Raw genomic sequence first — 20,075 nt, forward strand, 5'->3', positions numbered from 1 at the left:
CCAGGCCGGGAATCGAACCCAGAACCTTCTTGCTGCAAGGCAACAGCTCTACCAACTGCGCCACTGTGCAGCCTCTTTGGTGTCCCGTGAGGAGTAATTAAAGTTTGCATCAGACACAAATAAAAGCAAACCCATTCATAAAAAGAAATTGAGAAGAAAATCAAACGAATGTTCATGAACAGCTTGAACCAGTTTTTCCAAGAAAACGAGTTTCTTTCAAGTGTTTATCTAATGTTAAATACTTTATTCATTAGAAACATAACAGTTATCCACACATGAAAGCAAGTATAGCGATTTGCAATAAAGTCGTATGATACAAATGTTCAAAAGCTTCGCTCTGTCTACCCCATCTTGGCTCGAGCTCAGATTGTCACAGCGTTTCCTTCACCTGCAGTGGATTTTATAGGAATGTCAATACAAGGCAAATTGGTCCTTTCAGCTCATAGCGAACAAAACTGAAAGGATCAAATAAGCTAAATTGAAATATCTCGACACGGGCCACTTTACAAAGCCTCCTACTGCTTCTTGGCTGAATAGAAACACAGTTAAACTAAGAAATCTGCTGGACATTATTGCACCAATCGGTCTGATGAACTGTTCCAAATATGAAAAATGACCCCGGTTTCTTTTTTTTAGCTGTAAAGTAAGTAGTGGATTTCTGAGTGCCTAACACTTTAAATCTGACTACAGTAACATTAAAAACGTATAATGAGACACGCGGCTGCAATATGTCTTCATTCTTCCACCTTGGATCTCCTCTTGGAGGTTCTGGGTTTGGACCCGTCTGGATCTTCAGGTTTTGGGCAGCCTGGAGGGTCAGTCGGTGAGCTGGGGGCGTTCTCTGCATCAGGCTCTGGCTCGAGAGATGTGGAAGGGCTTTTGGAAACGCCTGAAAAATATCATGCAGAGTTCATTTTATTCCACTGAAGCCTGCCCTGATTAATCTGAAGCATTTATTAAGGACGGTGAATCTGACTGACTCAGCCCGTCTACGTTTGCTTTCAATACAACACAATCAAATAGGCATAAATAGATCCAAGCATGTTACAGGAGCCACTTACTGACTAATACTTCAGTTGACTGCATACAACTAATGCCAGAAATGCTGCTAATTTGAATAGATACACTGCTAAACATGGAAAGAATAGGTGAACAGCAGCTAGCTAAATAACACCCCTATGGTAGAGTGCATTGTTTTTCTTTCCCATCTGTTAGCCACTTATTCAAAAATGCACAACACAAAGGTCAAGTACGTGGTTTGGCTGCTGACTGAATGCAGGTTTGCACAATTAACCTCAGAGCTAGGAATGTATGTAAACTGCCAGAAAGCAGCAGCAAAACCTATTTAAACTTTAAAAGCGTATTAACTTTGTTGACTTGGTCTAACAGGTAACGACCACAGCTGAGAGAAATACATTTGCAATGGATTGGATGCAGGTTTCATCCAACCCTTCCCAGCCGGGAAAGGTTGGGAAGCACACCTGTTGTTAGCTGGATGTTCTTGTTGTAGCTGGCAGCTGAAGACATGGCCTGACCCAGAGCTTGGTTGGTGCCGAGAGGAGCTCCCGGGGTTTTGGCTGCTGCTGCAGAGTGAGGCTTGGCTTTGGAGTCCTTGCCCGGTTTAGTCCAAACCAGAGTATCTGTTACCTGCAGCACAGCCCCCATCTTCTGAGCCATGTCCATCAGCTGGAAGTGAATAAAAGGAACAGGTTAACAAGTCACGACATGTAACCACAGCTGGTTCCTGACATCAGCAGCAGAGAGCTACGGTGTACCTCCAGATCAAACTCGAAGTTGCTACTGCCATCCCGCAGTTGGTTGACTTTCCTTTCCATCTCCTGATATTGATCCAGAGCTCTCTTCTTGTCTCCGTGATTATGGAGGAATATTGCAAAGTTCAGGTTGACCATGGGGTTGGGTCTGTGGGGGCTTGGTCACCAAGGAAGAGAGGAAAACTAATGATTTTTATAAAGTTTTACATTTTAAATAACAATTACAGAGGGGAATCCAGGACTCACTCATCAAGATTGGCAGCTTGTTCGTATGCTCTGGTGGCATTCTCTACGTCTTCCAAATTAGTCAAAGCGACTGTTAATTAAAAATATAAGAAAAGAGTTAGCAATAAACTAAATTCACTGGACATAGCCTTTTTTTTGCTGGTAAATCTGTTCTGAAAAGTTTCACAGTGCGTCTACTTTGAATAAAAACGTTAAAACACTTTAAATGCCCACAAAGATTACAAAATGGCAAGACGGCTTGGTTTTAAAGGAATTAAATTATACCACGGAACACTTCTCCATCTTTGACATGGTACCTGCCAGCAACATGTAGAGTTCCCCCATCCGTGGATTCAGATTAATGGCTGCGCTGAGGAAATGGAAAGCTGAAGCGTACTGCTGCATGGTCAGGTGTACCAGCCCCAGGTTGTACAACACTTTCCAGTCAAAGGGAGACAAGTAGTGAGCGCGCTTCAAGCAGCTAATGGCCTGTGGGAACAAGAGGGGGAGGAAGCATGGTAATTGTATCTGAGGCAGAACAATCTAGGAACAAGTGGATTTATAATGCTTCAAGGACGTATGAGTCAGACTCAGTTGTGTTACGAGCCACTACTATATTACACAGATGCTTTAACAATAAGCAGAAGAAAAGACATAAATACTGTTAATTCATATTCTGACCAAAGAGCACCTCCTCCACATGCTCAATTATCTCGCCCCCCGTGTTTGAACAAAAGCATTTTTTCTGACAAAGTCAACAGTGTTCATAGATAGACAATAATTATTTAAATCAGGATAACAAAACAACAGAATAAGTGATAGAACAGAGTGGCTAAAAAAAAGAACGGAATCAATGTGCTGTAATGGCTCAGTCAAAGTAAAAACCTCAACTTCATTGAAATGCTGTGGTGGGATCTCAGAAACAAAAGTGTGCAAACTTTAATGAGCTGCTGAAACACAGAGGAAGAGTGGTTCAACATTTATCCATAAGGATGTGAAAAGCAGATTAAAATCAAGCAGAACAACTTATTCAACATAAATGCTGATAGTGTTTCTGCAGCTATTAAAATTATGGCTTTCCGATGCAGCGTCTGTATAATTTAGCTTCAGTTTTGTTCAATAAATGATAAGTTTAGAATCTGATTTGCCGTTTTGTACTCTGGAGGTAAAACATTAAAAGTTTCTCAGCCTATTTCCAGCTCATTTCAATGATGTGCTTATATATAAAACCTCTGGTGTACAAATCCCATTAAGCTGCTCTAACTGCTGTGCCACAGCACTTTCCTCCAAGCAAAACACACACAAAAAAAGAACCCCAGCATCACTCACCGCCACGTACTTCTTCTTGCCAAAGAAGCACATGCCAATGTTGTTCCAGAGAGGGGGGCTCTCCGGCACGGCGCACGCTGCCACTCTGTACTTGTTCATGGCCACATCAAAGTCACCGTGGGTTTGCATCATGCTGCCCGCGGCCAGGATGGCCTGGGAAGAAGAAGAAAAAAATATCTGTGATTAGAGACATATTAGAGGAAGATGTACGCTTTGAAACAGAACATGATGACTGGAACATGTCTGACTGCGATTGACCGTCTGCTTCGAGTGAACTGCTGTGAAAGGAAAACCTCAGCGCTGCCTTCAGGTGTTCAGCAGGAAAGTTTGAACTTGAACAGTGATGTTGTGCCAACAGCCAGCATACCTTATAATTGTTGGGGTCAAAAGTGAGGGCATTCCCAAGATGCTCGAACGCTTTCTGGTACTTCCCGAGCTAGACAGGGAGAACAGAATATTATTATTAGCACTTTTTGTTTTAAAAGTACAAATTAAAATCACAGAAGAGGCTGCAAGCAACTTCACCCACCTGCAAAAAAAGGAGGCCAAGAGTGGTCAGGAGCTCAGTGTTCTCTGGAGAGAATCTGAATGGAGCACAGAGCACGTTAAATGACAAATGTCACCTCGTCCACATCATGCCTGTAATTACATTTAATGCCTGCACTTCTTTGAGCAGAGGAGCTGCTGATTATGCCATCAGGCTTTATTTCAGCTTAATTGTAGCATATTAACTATGACCTGTGTGGCCCAAAAAGAAATGTAAGAGTGGAGGCACATCGACTCTAAAATAAGACTCACAGTGGTGCGTCTCATTAAAGGCAGCACAAGTATTAGGGCATTTGATTAATTCATTTGGCCTCAACAGGAGGTAGCCATAATGAGCGCTGTTACAGACACTGATGTCATTTTTCTTATTTACACCATAGCCTCATGTTTAAAAATTCAGCAAACTGGAAGTGGGGCGAATTTATAAGGAAGCTGGAAAGGACCTGGGGTAAAAAATATGGTGAAGATGGAGCTTTTGGATGGAATAAATGACAAACACTTTCTGCAGGGAGCTCTAAAGGCTGGGAATCGTTGGATAAACAAAGGAGGAACAAGTTGAAAGCAACCCCGGAAAGAGTTTTAGAAACTTCAACTTGAATAAGGGATGAAATTCCCATTACACAGCCATGCAAGTGCATTTAAATCATCGGACTATAGTAATTTTACGTGACAACACAAAGCAGTGCATAACTCAGAAGTGGAAGAAAGGAGGTAAATAGTTCTCCAAACTTTAGACATAAAGATATAATACAGAAAGGAATTATGAAACAAGTCGTAAACATTACATTTTAGGGACTTTTCCACCTGCTTCCCCCATTTAGAGTCTTTTTGCTTTTGCTCATATTTTGTTTATAAAAATTGCTGACTCAGTGAGATTGGATGGATTGGGGATTTTCATGTCCATTCACAAATTTATTTTATTGGATTTAGGTTTGAACTTTGACTGGGACTTTAGAGAAAGACAGCTACAGTCAAGGTGTACAAAGGAGTGTCATCACAGATCCTTCCTCCCTGCAGTTATCAGACTCAATAATCATCACTACTCCAAAGAAACTCAATAAGTACTCACATGCATGCTGACATCTGCACATCTCTGTTGTACAGTCTGTATTGTATAGTCTGTTTTTATTTTCAAATTCACATGGATGGTTTGTGCTTTAAAAAATGTTTTGGGCTCCAAAACATTTTCTAATAACTGCACAGTGTTTATGTTGAAATTTTTGCCTGTACTACACAGTACGCTGTTATTTATTCTGGTTTTATATATTTCAGATTCTTATATTTGAGTGGGATAATAAAAGATTATTTTATTCTATTCCAACAAGATTATGTGTTTGATAAAAACCATTACTTTGTAGCTTTAGCTCTAATTTTAGAGTTGCCATTAACTGATTTTTCCCCCAATAAAACCATGGTGTTGAAATAAATAGAATACTTTTTGTTCCCCAAGAGCTGGATAGACTAATGATCACTAACAAACTTCTCAGGCCTTCACAGAGCAGCTTTTTTATACCGAGTTTAAATAACAACAAATGGACTAATTAGTTGGTGTCTAACTTAACACAGTGGGTTTTGGATCGGGGTACCAGAGGAAGAATAAGGAGGCTCAATGCACGTGAACGTCATTTTTTTTATTTTAGTTGTTTAAAAAAAAACTTTGAAAACCAAATGTTGTTACCCTTCAGTGGAGGAGAAATGTTTTGTGCTATTTTGGGTTGGTGTTTGACTTAAAAACAAACGCTTGTCTGCTCAGTGGCTGCTAACAGTATGAACGTTTAGACCTCACTTACTCCACTGCTCTCTTGTACACTTCGATGGCCTTGTCAGCGTCTCCAGCCAGCAGATGAACTTTCCCGAGCATCACGAAGGTCTTGTCATGTTTATTTGTCTGCAGAGCGGTGTTTAGATGTTCCTCAGCCTGACGGAAACAGAGCATCAAAAATGAATAAGCTTCCCTCTGGAGGCAACAACTACATTATTTTACTGTGTAATGTTGGGAGTACTCACTTTTTTGAAATCTTTGATGTAGTAATAACACACACCCAGGTTATGACTGATCTCCTATGGTGAGAGAATGTCAGATGTGTTGCTCTTAGTTTAATTTGTTAATAAAAATAGCATTCGAGAAAGTTTAGTGGAAACTGGATGCTGAAGTGAAAGAGAGGATCTGAAATATTCGGACCGGTTTGTCTCAGCCTTCCAACAAAGTTGCTGTTTAACAAAGTATTGTTGAGAAAAAGCAAAGTTCACTGAGAGTACTTTTCGTTCAAGATGTGAGGAGAACTTCACGCTGCGTTTTCTGAGTCAAAGATGCCAGGAAGCACAAGTTAACACTTTTCTTTCAGACTTCAAAGGAAAGCAGAAACTCCACACTGAGATGTGTGTGTGTGTATATGTGTGTGTCTGTGTGTGTACTGTTTAGCTATTCTATTTAGGACCTTCTTTGTCATATTCACTAACCTTCTGAAGAGTGATACGGGCCAAACCTGGTCTTAATGCAGCTTTTTTAAGAGTCGGGGGCAAATTAATCGATTATTGAAATAATTGTCTACTAATTTAATAATCAATTAATTGCTAACTTGTGTATACAGACTCAAAAAAGGGCCATGTGTTTAAGAAAACTCAACACTTTAAGGGAAATAATTAAGCCAAAGCTGTACTAAAATATATACATTTAGCTAAAAATATATAATTTTTAACATAATTAAAAAAATTGTCTGTAAATATGTTCTACCCAGAACTCTCCAAGTGGCATAGTAACTTCACCTGGTTTACATGCCGTAAAAAAAAAATCCTATTAAGCAAATTTAGCTTTTTTAATGATTAATCTGTTGATAAAACAAATAATGAACAGATTGGCCCTACACTGTATTGATGTTAAGTCAAGCAGAAACGACTGAGCTTTTCACTATTGATTACTAAAATAATTGTTAGTTGCCGCCCTATTATAGTGTGAATTTTGTTAGGGTTACTGTAAAAAAAATATGTGTGTGGATTAGACACAAATGCCCTTACTGAAGTGAATGGAAGCCAATAAAAAGACTTGTACAGCTACAAATATGAACCTGTGTGTGTGCAAGTGTGTGTGTGTGTGTGTGTGCTATTTACCCAGTCTTTCTCATTAAGTTTTGCTGCTTCATGATAGAACTCAATAGCTGCTTTGTGCTTTCCAAGAAGAAATCTAGGAAAATAATACAAAAAGAGTCAATATGAGAAATTAACCTGAGATAAAATTTTGTACTGAGCCATTTCTGTGAAACAGAGAAAAGCCTCCAAAGGTAGGTGAATTTAGTTAGATAATATCTGTAAAATTACTGTTCCTCACCTCCCAGCAGTTTTACAATAATTACTAGGAAGTCCTCCTATGCTGATCTTGTTAGTTAGTGAGGGGGGCTCGATGCACTCATGCAGGGTTCAGTGCAACAGACTTACAGTGATCGGGCCACTTGCTTGAGGTTGTCTGAGCTGCTGGGATTAAGGATGGCGCAGCTCTGAAACAGCTCCAGGGACTCTTGGATCTTCCCCTCAAGACGTAAGATTAGCGCTGGATAACAACAAAGACATGGCATAAAAAAGAGGATCTTCATCTATGTGAAGAAGAATAGAGAAAGGACAAAAAAAAAAAAAATCAAAGGCTCTGCGTGCCATCCAAAGAGGATTTGGGGAAATAGACCACATACCGTGCAGCTTGGTAGAGCTTTTTTTTTTATTCACTGCACCTTTTAATTAACATCACATATACGGTAAAAGTGAGAAGGGAAAGACGGCAGCGGCGGCTCACCTTGAACATATATGGCATATTCACACATTCCATTGGTGTCCTGGAGTTGCTCTTTAATGATCACCTACAGAAACAGAGGAAGAGAGCCAGGTGGATGTTAATTTAATGAAGTGGATGAAATACTGAACAGGCATTTTGCTTAAGAGAATTTAATATAACTCACTTCAATAAGTTAAAGTCATTTAAAATACATTAAAAGAAGAATTCCAACTGGCATAATGGGCTTGAAACCTCTTGCTACTACTTGGAAAAATAAAATAGATGAACAATCACTAGCATCTTCCAATAAAGAAGGATAACTATTTAGTGGAGCAATCATCAATTAAAGTCCAAATTAGCTTCTTTGCCTTGTCTAAGTCCTTGAGTTGAGTAAAGTCATTCTAAACCATTTATAATAGACTAAATATATTTTCTCCTAATATCTGCAGTTAGCATTTAGATTAAACTTTAATTATTTTTCAAAGTTACTCAATATATTTTTTAGTCTTCTGTTAATAAAACATGCATTACTTTATGTCAATCTGTGTGTGGTGAACTCAAACAGGCAACCCTGGTGCTGCATCATTGTTCCTAAAGGACTGTACCAGCCATTTAAAAGATGCATCAAACTTAACATTAAAAGCAATATTATTGAAAAATATTGCAATAAGGAAATCAGTTGCAATAAATGAGTATGTTTCTTACTTAAGTGTTTCTGATTGGTTTCTTTAATGTTTCTAACATTATGATCTGAGTCAGTTGTGCCAACATATTTGACTGGTGGATTTTGATGATGGAGTGTAATGTTTAATGCTTGTTCCAAAATTAGTGCCTGTATTATGTTTTTATGATTCCTTATTTTAAATAGGGATTAAAGCCAGGCCAGGTTTAAAGTTGGCGCTCTGAACCGGGTGCGAGCCAAACACGCCGGCCTCATGCGCCTTTACACCGCCTGGTCTTTCACCTCTGAATTTTTTAACTCGATGAGGATCGCAAGCGCCACCGTTCATTCATGTTCTTTCCAAACATGAATGATTGGAAAGATGCTCTTGCAGAGCATTTATAGAACCTCTATGAAGGATCATTTTATGAAAATATGGCTGCAATGTCAGCCATACCGCTGTCTTGGCTCACACTCAGTCAACTTGCACTTTCAAAAGAGCGACTATAACTCAGCTTTAAGCCTTCCTAAATAAAAAGGTGCTGGGTTTGTATCCTGGCTTTCTAGATACATATTCTCCTTGAGCAAGCATGAACTCTCTCCAGGTACTCCAACTGCCTCCCACAGAACAAAAACATCATGTTAGCTTAACTGGCCCTGATTCTGGTTTCAACTGACTGAATCTGACTGTACTGAATGATTTGGTTTAGACTAAATGAACTGAATTGAATGAACTAAAGAGTAAATTGTAATATACAAAACTTGAACCAAATAGCTTTGAAAGTGCCTTATTATTTTGTTGTGAAATAAAACTGAAGAGACTTATTTTCTAAAGACACAGTATGTGTCTTTAAAGTATATATAGTCTGTCAATGCTCTGTTTTAAGTATTACCCTCCTGAGAAGGTATTTATAGACTTCAAACAACCTCAAATATCATAACCGACTGAGTTTACATTTCAAGTCATTTTCACAGTCAGATTAATGAAACTTCACAGCAGGAAATCAGATTAAGTCTAGGTTGGAGTTTCTGCAGATTAAAAGAATGTGCCGCGTTATCGCCGAGCACGAGGCTGATCTTCACAGTGAGAGCAAGAAGGCGTTATTCCAGGAACATGACTTACGGTTGCAAGCATCCATTCACAGAATGCTTACCACATTCATGTAGGAATACAGCAATTACTGCGGAGAACAAGCAGAGTGGCAAACTGACATGGGTATTTACCGAACACTCGGCTCAATCATGCTTCCCTTCGTGTGTTCGGACGGGATCTGACGGTGAACACACGTTGGTCAATGACAGAATGAGCCGCGGGGAGAATTTAAATTGTTTACCTTACAGGTCTCATAGTCTTTGCGCAGATAGTGCTGGTGGATCAGCCAGTTTCTTCTCTCCACAATAGGAAGCTCTGGAGCTGGATGACATGACAGAAGAGAGAGAGAGAGAGAAAGGGAAAAAAAACTGTAATTGAAAAGAAACTGGGGGATATTTTAGTCACGCTACATTCTTCAGCTCTGGTGATGTCTCGTTTTGTCGAGAGATGAAAGATTAATTTTGCATGCGCCCTCCTTTTGCAGTCATTAAAAGGTGTCTGATCTGACAGTAAGCCCAGATGTTCCCCTGCAACCTCAATCCACTAGCTGGATTTAAGTCAATTCACCTGACACACTGGAGATATTTGCTTGTTAGCTAGCTTTCACTTAAGAACAGATGGCTCAGTCTGGAAGCGGTTACGTCTGTGTATGAATGCTGTTTTTTTTCCCTCATATTTCGACAAGCGAATAAATAATCTGGAAAGAGCCCCTACCTCTGCAGTCCCACGCACATCTTTGATGCGACAGTTACCATATAGCTGTTAAGGCTTCAACCAACCCCAGGCTAAACTTTAATCAACTCATCAGTCAGGCTGTAAATGTCACCTTGTACGCAAGTTTTGCCTAACAAACACTTGCTTTTTTCCCCTCCTCCTTCACCACTATCTTTCTTCTTTAACATCTTGGCAGGTTGAGATATTCTTCTTGTTGCCAGGGCAACGCTGTCTCTCGGAAGCCAGGTGCTTGTGACAGAGAGCGTGCGGAGATTGAATGAAAGTGGGAGGCTGAGGGAATGAGCAGCACAATGTAGGGCTTTAGAAAAGGGTTAGGTAACCTCAAGAACTAAAGCACAATGCTCCAAGTTCTCTTCCCAGCAGAGAGCAACATTTCATTTCACAAGGAAGGAAAATGTAATTCCAGCAGAAGCAAGTTTGATTCCAGTAATCCCGTTATCTCACACCTACTACCTTTCCCTCCAGGGCTAAAAATAGGATTCGATACATTGTAAAATAAAGTGCTGTAGCTTTGAGTCTGTCAGCGACATTGTAGAGAGAGGGAGGGGTGTTATTAAAGAACAGAACAGAGTGTAACAATACAGTGTGAATCCCCCCCCCGACCCATCCCTCTGTTTTTTATCTGCCAGGACTTGAAGCACAACTCTGATCATAATTTGCAGGAAGAACCAGAACCGATTCTAAATGCTTCACGGAAATCCACGCAAAAACTGGACGGGTTCACTTCAAAATGGTCCCATTTGTGGAGACCCAATCGGATTTGTTTGTTCTGAGAGAGCGACGGTGTGCCTGTCTGTGGGATTCCTGGATCTGAATTCAAAAACAACAAGGCAGATTTGGAGGAGAGAGAGCAAAAATATCTGTGACATGCAACTACAGGGGGAAACAAGAAAGGCCCAGCATGTGGTGTCCCATATATAGCTGTGTAGGGGAGGGAGGCAGAAAAAAAACAAAAAACTTTATCCCCAACATAAAGGAATTATTGTTGTATTGGATCTGGCTAATGCTAAGCTTAGACTAGCTTGTGTTTCAGCCACATGTTAAAGGAGGATAAGAGCAGAGAAGAGGCGTGCTGAGATCAAAGGACACATGGGGAGATTATAATAAAAAAAGAAAAATAAAAGATGATAATTTTTTGGGAAGTTTTCCCCTTAGAAAACTTCAGAAAGCCCCTCATCTCGTTGGGTTGTTTAATCTAATCTTACGTTGCTGAAACATGCTGCAAAGGAAACAGTCATGTTTGCACCTTCTGGGCTTTTTATCCAGGAAAAGATGCTGGTTGCACTGCAGATAACCTAATAATAGACCATAATACTCTTGTTGTGCACAGCATAATTAACTTTGAGCCTGCATTAAATTATTCTAATTGCATTTCATGATAGTAATTATAGAATATATAAACCTTCAGTATCCATGGACACAATTAATATCAGCTTTGTTGCTTTTTATCTTATTACTTTTAGGATTTAGACTTTTGACAAAAAATTTAAGGTAACAATTACCAAAAAACAATAACGTGTATGTAATAATATGTACATATTAAGTATTAAGAGGGTCTGTCATATTTCTACTGTTAAGGTCATAGCAGCATATTATAAAGCTTTCCATATTTAAAGTTGTTTTATTGCTTCCTAGAATTATTGCTGTTTCACTTAAAATGATGAAACAGCTCTTCATAAATACACATCTATGGTTGCTCTATATTTATTCAGATCAACTGGACAAACTACTCAAACTTCTGATCTGAAGACTTGACTGTATCAAATGTGTTGTGGCTCCATGAATTTACTGAGTGTGGTTTAATTTTGTAATTTGCACTTTTGAGAATATTATGTCCCAAATCATTACATATGGAGCCCATAGTCACTTAAATAGGTCCTACTTACTTAAATTGCGGATTGGACCCAATGTAACTTTCAGGTCTGGTGAACGTTATCCTCATCACTAGATGAAACACATTAATAATGTTCATTTCTGATTCATATGAACTGTACAAAACAAATCAATTTCTTTACCACACATTTATTTTTTGGAAAACCAAGGAGGAACAATCTATAGAGTCAGTTTTATAATAAGCTTCATTTATTATAGCTAGAAACATAGCAGGCCGGCTCAAAATTTGGGTGTAGTGATGGACTCAGATCTAACCTCTATTCTGAAACAAATTTCCAAAAACTGCAAAACTGCTGTGTTGCTCTAAATCAAAGCTAAAAACTCATTTGTTGAGAGTTGTATTTCATTAATAACTGGAACATCCCTAGTTTTAGTCTGAATGGCAACTTTTCTATACTTCTCTTTATTTTTTCATGTCAGTGTATTTTTTTTCTTTGCCTGTTTATTGTGTCATGTTTTTATCAGGTAAAGCACCTTGAATTGCCTTGTTTCTGAAATGTGCAATACAAATGAACTAGATGATGATAACTCATTCTCTTTTGTTTCCTCAAAATATATCAAGTTCACCCCAGGACTGTTCTCCATACAGAAGGTCACGGCAGAGGAAAGACAACCCCGACTTGTAGTGACCAGTAAACAACTTTGTAGAGTACTTGGTGATTATAAAGACAGATTATAAACACAAGAGGATACGATTAATCTTATGACAACAACAAAAAGATAATATGGAAAATTAAGATGACAAAAAACAACCTTTATTTATTATAAATATTCCTCTCAACATGATGGCTCAGGAGCTCAGTATGTCAAACCGAAGAGTGAGGGTGACCTCTGCAGGCAGATCATGTCTTGGCAGTTTTAAACAGAAAGAGCGTTAATGGCAAACTGAGTGGAAACAAATCAAGTTGGGTTGTACCTTTTGGTGCACGGCGCTTCTTGGTTTCAGTAGGAACTGGCAGCTGTAATAAAAGAAACAAAAACAGGTGAAGCATGTGAATAAAAACTGGGACAGGACCAACTGAACACAAATTCAGTGTTTCAGTATACAATTTCTTCAGCGGGTACTGCTAAAGACATGTATCCGACACCATGAGAATAAGAAATCTTGTTTGGAAAGCCCATTCCAATCACTTGTGGACAGGGGTGAAAGTAGTTTTAAATTCTTGGTGGTTCTATGACAAAAGAGTATATATATATATATATATATATATACACACAAAATGGAGCTGTATTGTATTGCAAAATTTCTTGTCACAATTTACAACAGCAGCAGCAAATGTTTGTAAGTTACATTTAATTTTACTTTTAAGATATTTTTAAGTCAAGTATGATTCAAATTTTTAAATGATGAAAAAACCTAAATTAATGATTTTAATATAAAATGGTCAATCTAAACTTAATATTTAACCATTAAAATCCTTGTTTTAATCCCTAGCCTCCTAAATATACCCTTCTGAAGTCCGTCATGGCGCCTCAAATGATTAATTGATGGAGTTGCAAAGGGCTAATAGTTTGAGTCATGCAGAACTGATTTGACCGTTTCCATAGCAACAATCAGAAGCAAGATATTCCCCCAGAACTACAGTGAGCTCATTGTAGCTATGACCTCATCTATGACATAGATCAAAGAACATGAGGTTATGAATGCTTGGGTCTCAAAACAGGAGGTTATATCCAAGCATCTCTTTAGCAGTGTGTAGGACAAATATTTTGACAATGGAGAAGATCGCTTTCACAACCATGTTTTTTCCGATTACCTTTGGTGCAGGATATTTGGTCACCAAAGGAGTGAGGAAACTTTGTAACAAGCTATTTCCTGGGGTGACATTTGACACAAGTAGTTATAGGGATGAGTCCATCGAGTATGATGAATTTGACTCCTATCTTTTCAACCCTTCCCCGGCTGGGGAGTCAGCCTCTACTCTGATGATAGCGGCATTTGAGGAATGGAGCCGTGTAAAGGAGACCCCCCAGTAAAAAAGACATACGGAGGATCAGATAACAGGTAAAGCAGCGCACAGCTACAAAAACTCACCCGGATTAGCATGACGGTCAGAAAGCTAAACAAATAACCCGCAAAATTATTTAAGTCTTCGAGCTGCGATGTAAGACGCTGGTTCTGCGCTCGCTGTTGAACCGCTGCTACGCTACAGCGGTAGCGCTGCTACCGCGCTGCTGAGAGCGCAGACAGTAGCGCTCTGTCTGTGAGAGACAGCCGTGCTCCACCTGGTAGTGAACTCTCACACCGAACCTCTGCTTAAAGCTGCAGCATATAACCTAAAAAAATACACTTTACATATGTATTAAAACTTTCGCTGTCCTAACATGAGACAGATGATCTCTAAAAAAAGAATCAATCTCGTCCCTGTTCTGCATAATTGCTCCGCACAGTCAGAAACAGCCACTCAGAAATAGCAGTAATCAGCTAGCCGCCATGCTATCAGGAAGTTTTCATTCAGTAACTCTGGATTGTTTATTGTCATGGATCCTGTATTTGCCTTTGAATGTTAAGTTTTATACTTGAATTTTTTTGGCAATGTTGAGAGGTTTTATTTTGGCTCTTTGCATTATTTAGCCTCTTCAGAGGCTTCATATGTTATCAGTCTGTTAAAGATAGTGTTACCGATAGCAGTACAATTTGCACAATGCCTGTTTTGTTTAGTTTTCTTCTTGGAAAAAGTTATTAAAAACAAGTTTTTGTCTAAATTAAGGTGAATTTATGGGGTTTTTTTCCACATAATGTAACCGGTAGTGTTTATGATTAAAAAAAATAAAAAATTAATGTGATCGGTATCGGTGATCGGTATCGGTGATCGGCCCTCATGGGTGATCGGTATCGGTATCGGCAGGAAAAAAACCTGATCGGCACATCTCTAATATATTGTTATATATAAATAATATATATTTATAATAAACACACTGTGTTTTTAATCATAAAAAATTGTTTTTTCTAATAAAAAAACTGATTGTTTTTTAAATCACAATAGTACTATAAGTACTATTGTGATATAAAAACAATAGTAATATAATATAGTTATATAACAGTTATATTATAACTTTGTCATTATAATTTAATATCAATATTTAAATTTATAATTTAATATTATTATTGCTATTGATTTTTAATAATAATAGTAGTACTAATATCCCCACAAAAAAAATCTGAATACTCAATCCATTAGCGTCTTATGTTTTTATGGCTTGATGTTTATTTTGCGATTAAGTGATAAATGTGGTAGATTAGCTACTGCAGCTATTAGCTCATTAAACACCTGCTGTACTGATGATCAGGGTCGCAATTACATATTATTCAGGTGGATGCGAACACATAAATCGGCGCCCATCTCCACCCCCACAACATACGCTCGCTCTACCCCTATAGCAGCCTACCTCCAGTAGCCTAGCATCATGATCTGTTTGTTCTGAAGATCCTGCAGCTTCCACTTCGTCACCTTGACTCTCATACTGATAGGAGGAACCACAGAGCTCTGTGAGGTTAAAAGCTCATCTTCTGAAGTTGGGATATTTTTCCTCCAACAGGTTAGACTCGCAGGGGTGTCAAGCTCCAGTCCTCCAGGGCCGCTGTCCTGCAGTTTTTAGATGTGCCACAGGTACAAAACACTGGAATGAAATGGCTTAATTACTTACTTAATTACTGTAGATCAGTTCTCCTGAGCCTTAATGACCTAATTATTCTATTCAGGTGTGGTGCAGCAGAAGCACATCTAAGCGTTGCAGGGCAGCGGCCCTCCAGGACTGGAGTTTGACACCTGTGGGTTAGAGGAATCACCTCCAACCAGATGTTGGACTTGATTTTATTTCAATGTCATTTGTGAACGCTAGAGTGGAGCTATAAAAGTTGAAAAAAGTTATCATTTTGGAAAAAGTCTCATCAACATCAATATTTCCACTAAATAAGAGGCAAAAAAAAGTAGCTTGATAGAGGATAAGCCTCTCAGACTCTTAGCTCAAAGCGAGATGTCCAAACTATCCATCCATCTATTTTCTATACACCCTTGTCCCTAGTACCCCCTTATTTATTTAATTTCAAATAATTATCACGGTAGAAGCCATTTGTTTGTTAAATACTTAATGAAACATATTTACCGTGTTTGATGTTTGTTGTAAATGACATATAGTCACAAAGAACGAGATAATTAGTCCAAGTTTGTCGTTTATTGAACGTTCAGAAACTGCAGGGGCTGTGATGAGCCACAGCAAAGGTAAACAAAGGTAAAACAATCTGAACAGGTGATCAACTAAAAACATCTCCTACCTTTTTACTCTCTGTCTCTCATTGTCATTTAAGCACACCCGTTGCCCTGGCAACCGCCTGGCAAGCCATAACATTCAGTCCCTTACGATATTAGGTTTTCAGGCTTGATATTTATTTTGCGATCATTAATAAGCCTCTCTGAACACAGCGGTGGTTGATTAGTTAATTTTAAACTCCTGCTCTGCTCGTTATTTTGGCCTGGAACCGAAACGTACAGATTTGCGCAACACCTTGTAGAAACAATAATTACTGAGATCATTATTTTTGTTGGGTCTTTAATATGAACATCTTGTTGATTTTTTTATTTTTTTTTTGTTCTTTAATAAAGTTACGAATGTTTTGATAAGGCAGAATGTTTGATGAGCCAGAGGAGGACGTGCTGGTTTCAGCGTCCTGGCGGCGTTCAGTTTGTCACCTACCGCCGAGATCGACGTGTTGCACCGCTGCTCTAGCAAAGCACGAACAGCTCAGAAACAACATGAAATGGGGAAAAAGCTATTTATTAACTGATTAAGTCGTATTTTAGATTGTTCTTGAAAAACTAATCAGTCACGGCTGATTAGTAGCTGCACCTGCACCCATTGATTTTTTTACAGCAGACAGCCGCTCCCCTCTCTTGCAGGTACTGCGTACCCCCGCTAAATCTTTTAGGGGTACGCAGTACCCGACCGTACCCCTTTACTTTCACCCCTGCTTGTGGAGCTCTGAAAGCTCATGATAACGTGCATAACATGAGAAGCAGCATCTTCACAGTCAGATTGAATTACATTTATCTTCTGAGATAATGTCTACTTAATGAGAACCCTCAGGTCAGATTTATCTTGACCTCAGGGTCAAAATTGACTGTTAGTTTCTTTCTTAAGTATGTAAATAAGAAGGTAATAATTAGGAAATATAAACACTGGCAACTAAAGGGATTTGTTTTAGGGGGTCGTACTGCATTTTAATGTTTTTCATAATTTCAATAATAATATGTTATCAGCTGTTTTGTAGGTCCAGACTGAGAAGAGGTGTTCTCCCAAACAAAAGGGCCAGATGCTAAAACTGTGAGGATTGCCTGAATGTGAAACATTTGATCCATAACTACCAACATGTTGGTTTGGCACACCCAAAAACAATAGGCATAGAACTTACTACGCTCAATTTTAGACAAATTAACTGAGTTATAAGGAGATGAGGAGTATTGAAGTTGGATTACACAAGTGTGTTTTTAAAATTATTGCAAGAGTCTGGAGAAATTAATACACTTCAGGACTAAAATAATAAAAACAAAATAAAAAACAGATGAATCTTCTACTACTGCGGTTGTCAAACTGATAAGAAAAAAATAGAAATGTCATTGATATTTATAAACTGATGTGTGCATCATACTGTATGAGTAGGTTTACATGGTTACAGCTAAACTCAGTTACCCTTACGTGTCGGTGTTGACATTGTAGTGAATACAACCGGACAGTATGATAGCCTCCGATTTTGTCATTTAGATATAATCATTAGAATACAAGTCGTTAAGGAGAGCCACCGTAGAAAACTGCAAAGTACAATTTACAACAGCTGAGTATAAATTTAACACACGCATGCGCAATCCAATTGCCTATTCATTTTAATGCTTGCGAAACGTTCTGAATGCAACGGTGGCTTTAATAAAGCAGGTCTTAATGGCATATATTTCAAAACCTCACAACTATTACACGAGTTAATTGCAGTTTGCAGCACAGAAAGTAGCAAACAGCGCATATCCCCCAGGACATTTGTTTCGTCTGCTTTTAGCTACAGCTGTAAGCACACCAGTTTGAGTTTTGCAATGAGATAAAAGGGATTAAATTTGAAAGTTGTTGCAAGCGGTCTCCATAAGCTCCGACTTAGCGGTAGCTACCAGGCGTTTAAAACAAGCGCAGTTGCAGACCGTACTTTTAGTAAAGGTGCTGGGTTATCCCACCGAGTGTCTCGCTATCAAACGGTTCAGTGACATTACTTTTTACCCTGCAAAGTCAAGACTGAATTTATGATAAATACACTCACCACAGTAGCATTCTCTGCGTCCGCCATCTTGAGAAGATCAACAGCAAAAGCCGTTGCTATAGTTACGAATGGACTTGTACGGAATGACGTCTATGACCGTTAATGAGTACAATGAGGGACCCTACAACTTGAGAAATCACCCTTCCGAGGTCAAAACCTGCAATAATGAAGGCTTGACTGCTTTAAATAAATTTTCAGGCTAGGAACTAGCAATATAATTTCTTTATTACCTGCTCTCAATATTTTATTTTTAGCTAGAGTAAGTGTATAGCTTTTAAAATATTTGTAGTGGTAAAACAAGCAAAATTCATTATGTTAAAATCATACAAGTTTATAGTAGTTGTTTCAAATGTCCTACACCCTTGACAATATAGTTTATGGCTCAAATAAACCATAAACATGTCAGTGCATTTTTGTAGGAACATTAAGAGACACGAATTTCTTTAACCAGTCATGCTGCAAAGAGATCGAGAAAAAAAGCAAACCAGGATGACTGACTCAACATCCTTTTCACTCATTACCTATTAAGGCATTGGCAAGCAGTGGTGGAATGTAACAAGTCCTTCGTTAGTGTACTTCAGTACATTTTTCGTGTATCTGTACTTTACTTAAGTAGATAACGGATACTTTCTACTTTTACTCCACTACATTTTACAGTAAGTAACTGTACTTTCTACTTCACAACATTTCTATAAAACTCGCTTTACTCGTTACATCCAGGTCGTGTTGTGCTTTTTTTCCATTAAAATGTGAAGTTGAGGGACTTAAGGTGGCGCCCATCGCCTCCTCCTTTACTCGCACACCGAGTTCCAGGCATGTGCAGTGGTTTCCTCTGAGCGGGAGAAGATATGGCGACATGTAAAATCAGCAGCACTTCGCTTTCACAAACGGTGGGGACTTCGTCCAACTTTTATCGTCACTTGGAAAGGAAGCTTTAAAGAAAGGTAAGATCTGTGGACGTGATGCTAGCTAAGCTAGCTGTACAGTTCCATCTGCGATGAGAAAACGTTGTCACTTATGCACTGAATTATTGTGTGGAAGTGTTGACTGAGGTGTATATGGGACGACGCTGTGACCAATATGACATTCAGGAACAATCCGATTCTTCTGGACGGATCTTTACAAACGTTGATAGGACTGAAGCCTCACTGAGAGCCGTTCTGTGTTCTTGTAATGCTCTGCGTACACTGCAGTAGCTATTTTTTTTATTTCATTAATATATTTATTTCATTGGCAAATAAATAAAACAAGAACATAAGAACACAGAGCATTCTCATTGCTCTTTGTTTTTATTTTCGTCACCTGTCATGGTGGCAGACTTTGCAGCAGGAGGGAGGGTGAGAACAGTCACGGTGCTCCTTCTGCTCGGTAACTTCTTGCGCCTTGGACAGTGTTCATAGTTGAGTGTTGTTTACCGTTAATTGCTGTGTTTAATGGTGCAAACAGTTGTGGTTTCTGACATTGGCGATATGGGCAACCACCCAGGGCGTTATTTTTTTTTAGGGATGACAAGAGACAAAACAAAGAATAAAGAAGAGTTTGAATTGATACTGGTTAAATTTATTTCAGCTCTTAGTATTTAATAACTAGGTGTTTTTATGGAAATGTGGATCTTTCTGATCAATTTGAGAAGCAATTTTGATAGGTAAACTTAATTTTATTGTGTCATGTAGTGCAGGGTGTTGGTCTTGATTTGGTCTTGGGTTCGGTGGGCTAGACCAGTGGTCCCCAACCTTTTTATTATCGCGGACCGGTCAAGACTT

General features: G+C 38.8%; 1 protein-coding gene across 3 annotated transcripts; it reads right to left on the reverse strand.

The window, feature by feature from the left end:
- Positions 1-223: 223 nt before the first annotated feature.
- On the reverse strand, positions 224-18,390 carry bbs4 (Bardet-Biedl syndrome 4). Of its 3 annotated transcripts, XM_081605024.1 has the most exons (17): positions 18,313-18,335; positions 12,931-12,973; positions 12,008-12,065; positions 9,628-9,707; positions 7,654-7,717; positions 7,305-7,416; positions 6,981-7,053; positions 5,880-5,933; positions 5,663-5,790; positions 3,856-3,910; positions 3,694-3,762; positions 3,327-3,479; positions 2,315-2,486; positions 2,019-2,088; positions 1,776-1,929; positions 1,482-1,686; positions 224-889 (listed from the first exon to the last, which is right to left on the reverse strand). In XM_081605024.1, the coding sequence occupies exons 5-17, from the start codon at positions 7,679-7,681 to the stop codon at positions 735-737; spliced, it is 1,428 nt and encodes a 475-aa protein (XP_081461150.1). In that variant the 5' UTR covers positions 7,682-7,717; positions 9,628-9,707; positions 12,008-12,065; positions 12,931-12,973; positions 18,313-18,335; the 3' UTR covers positions 224-734. The 3 variants fall into 3 exon arrangements, with proteins under 3 accessions (XP_081461150.1, XP_008402921.2, XP_008402923.2); XM_008404699.2 differs by lacking the exon at positions 12,008-12,065 and having other exon boundaries at positions 18,313-18,390; XM_008404701.3 differs by lacking the exons at positions 12,008-12,065; positions 12,931-12,973; positions 18,313-18,335 and adding an exon at positions 10,101-10,207.
- Between the last annotated feature and the right edge of the window lie 1,685 nt (positions 18,391-20,075).

Source organism: Poecilia reticulata, chromosome 3 (genome assembly GCF_904066995.2).
Source record: "Poecilia reticulata chromosome 3, P_reticulata-male-v2, whole genome shotgun sequence".
Taxonomy (NCBI): Eukaryota; Metazoa; Chordata; class Actinopteri; order Cyprinodontiformes; family Poeciliidae; genus Poecilia; species Poecilia reticulata.

Coding starts and splice junctions, on each gene's coding strand:
- bbs4 (XM_008404699.2), bottom strand. CDS start 18,339: ATGGCGGACGCAGAGAATGCTACTGTG. Junction 7,718..9,627: donor AAGACTATGAGACCTGTAAG/GTAAACAATTTA, acceptor CTGTTTCTGTAG/GTGATCATTAAAGAGCAACT. Junction 2,089..2,314: donor ACTCTACATGTTGCTGGCAG/GTACCATGTCAA, acceptor TTTAATTAACAG/TCGCTTTGACTAATTTGGAA.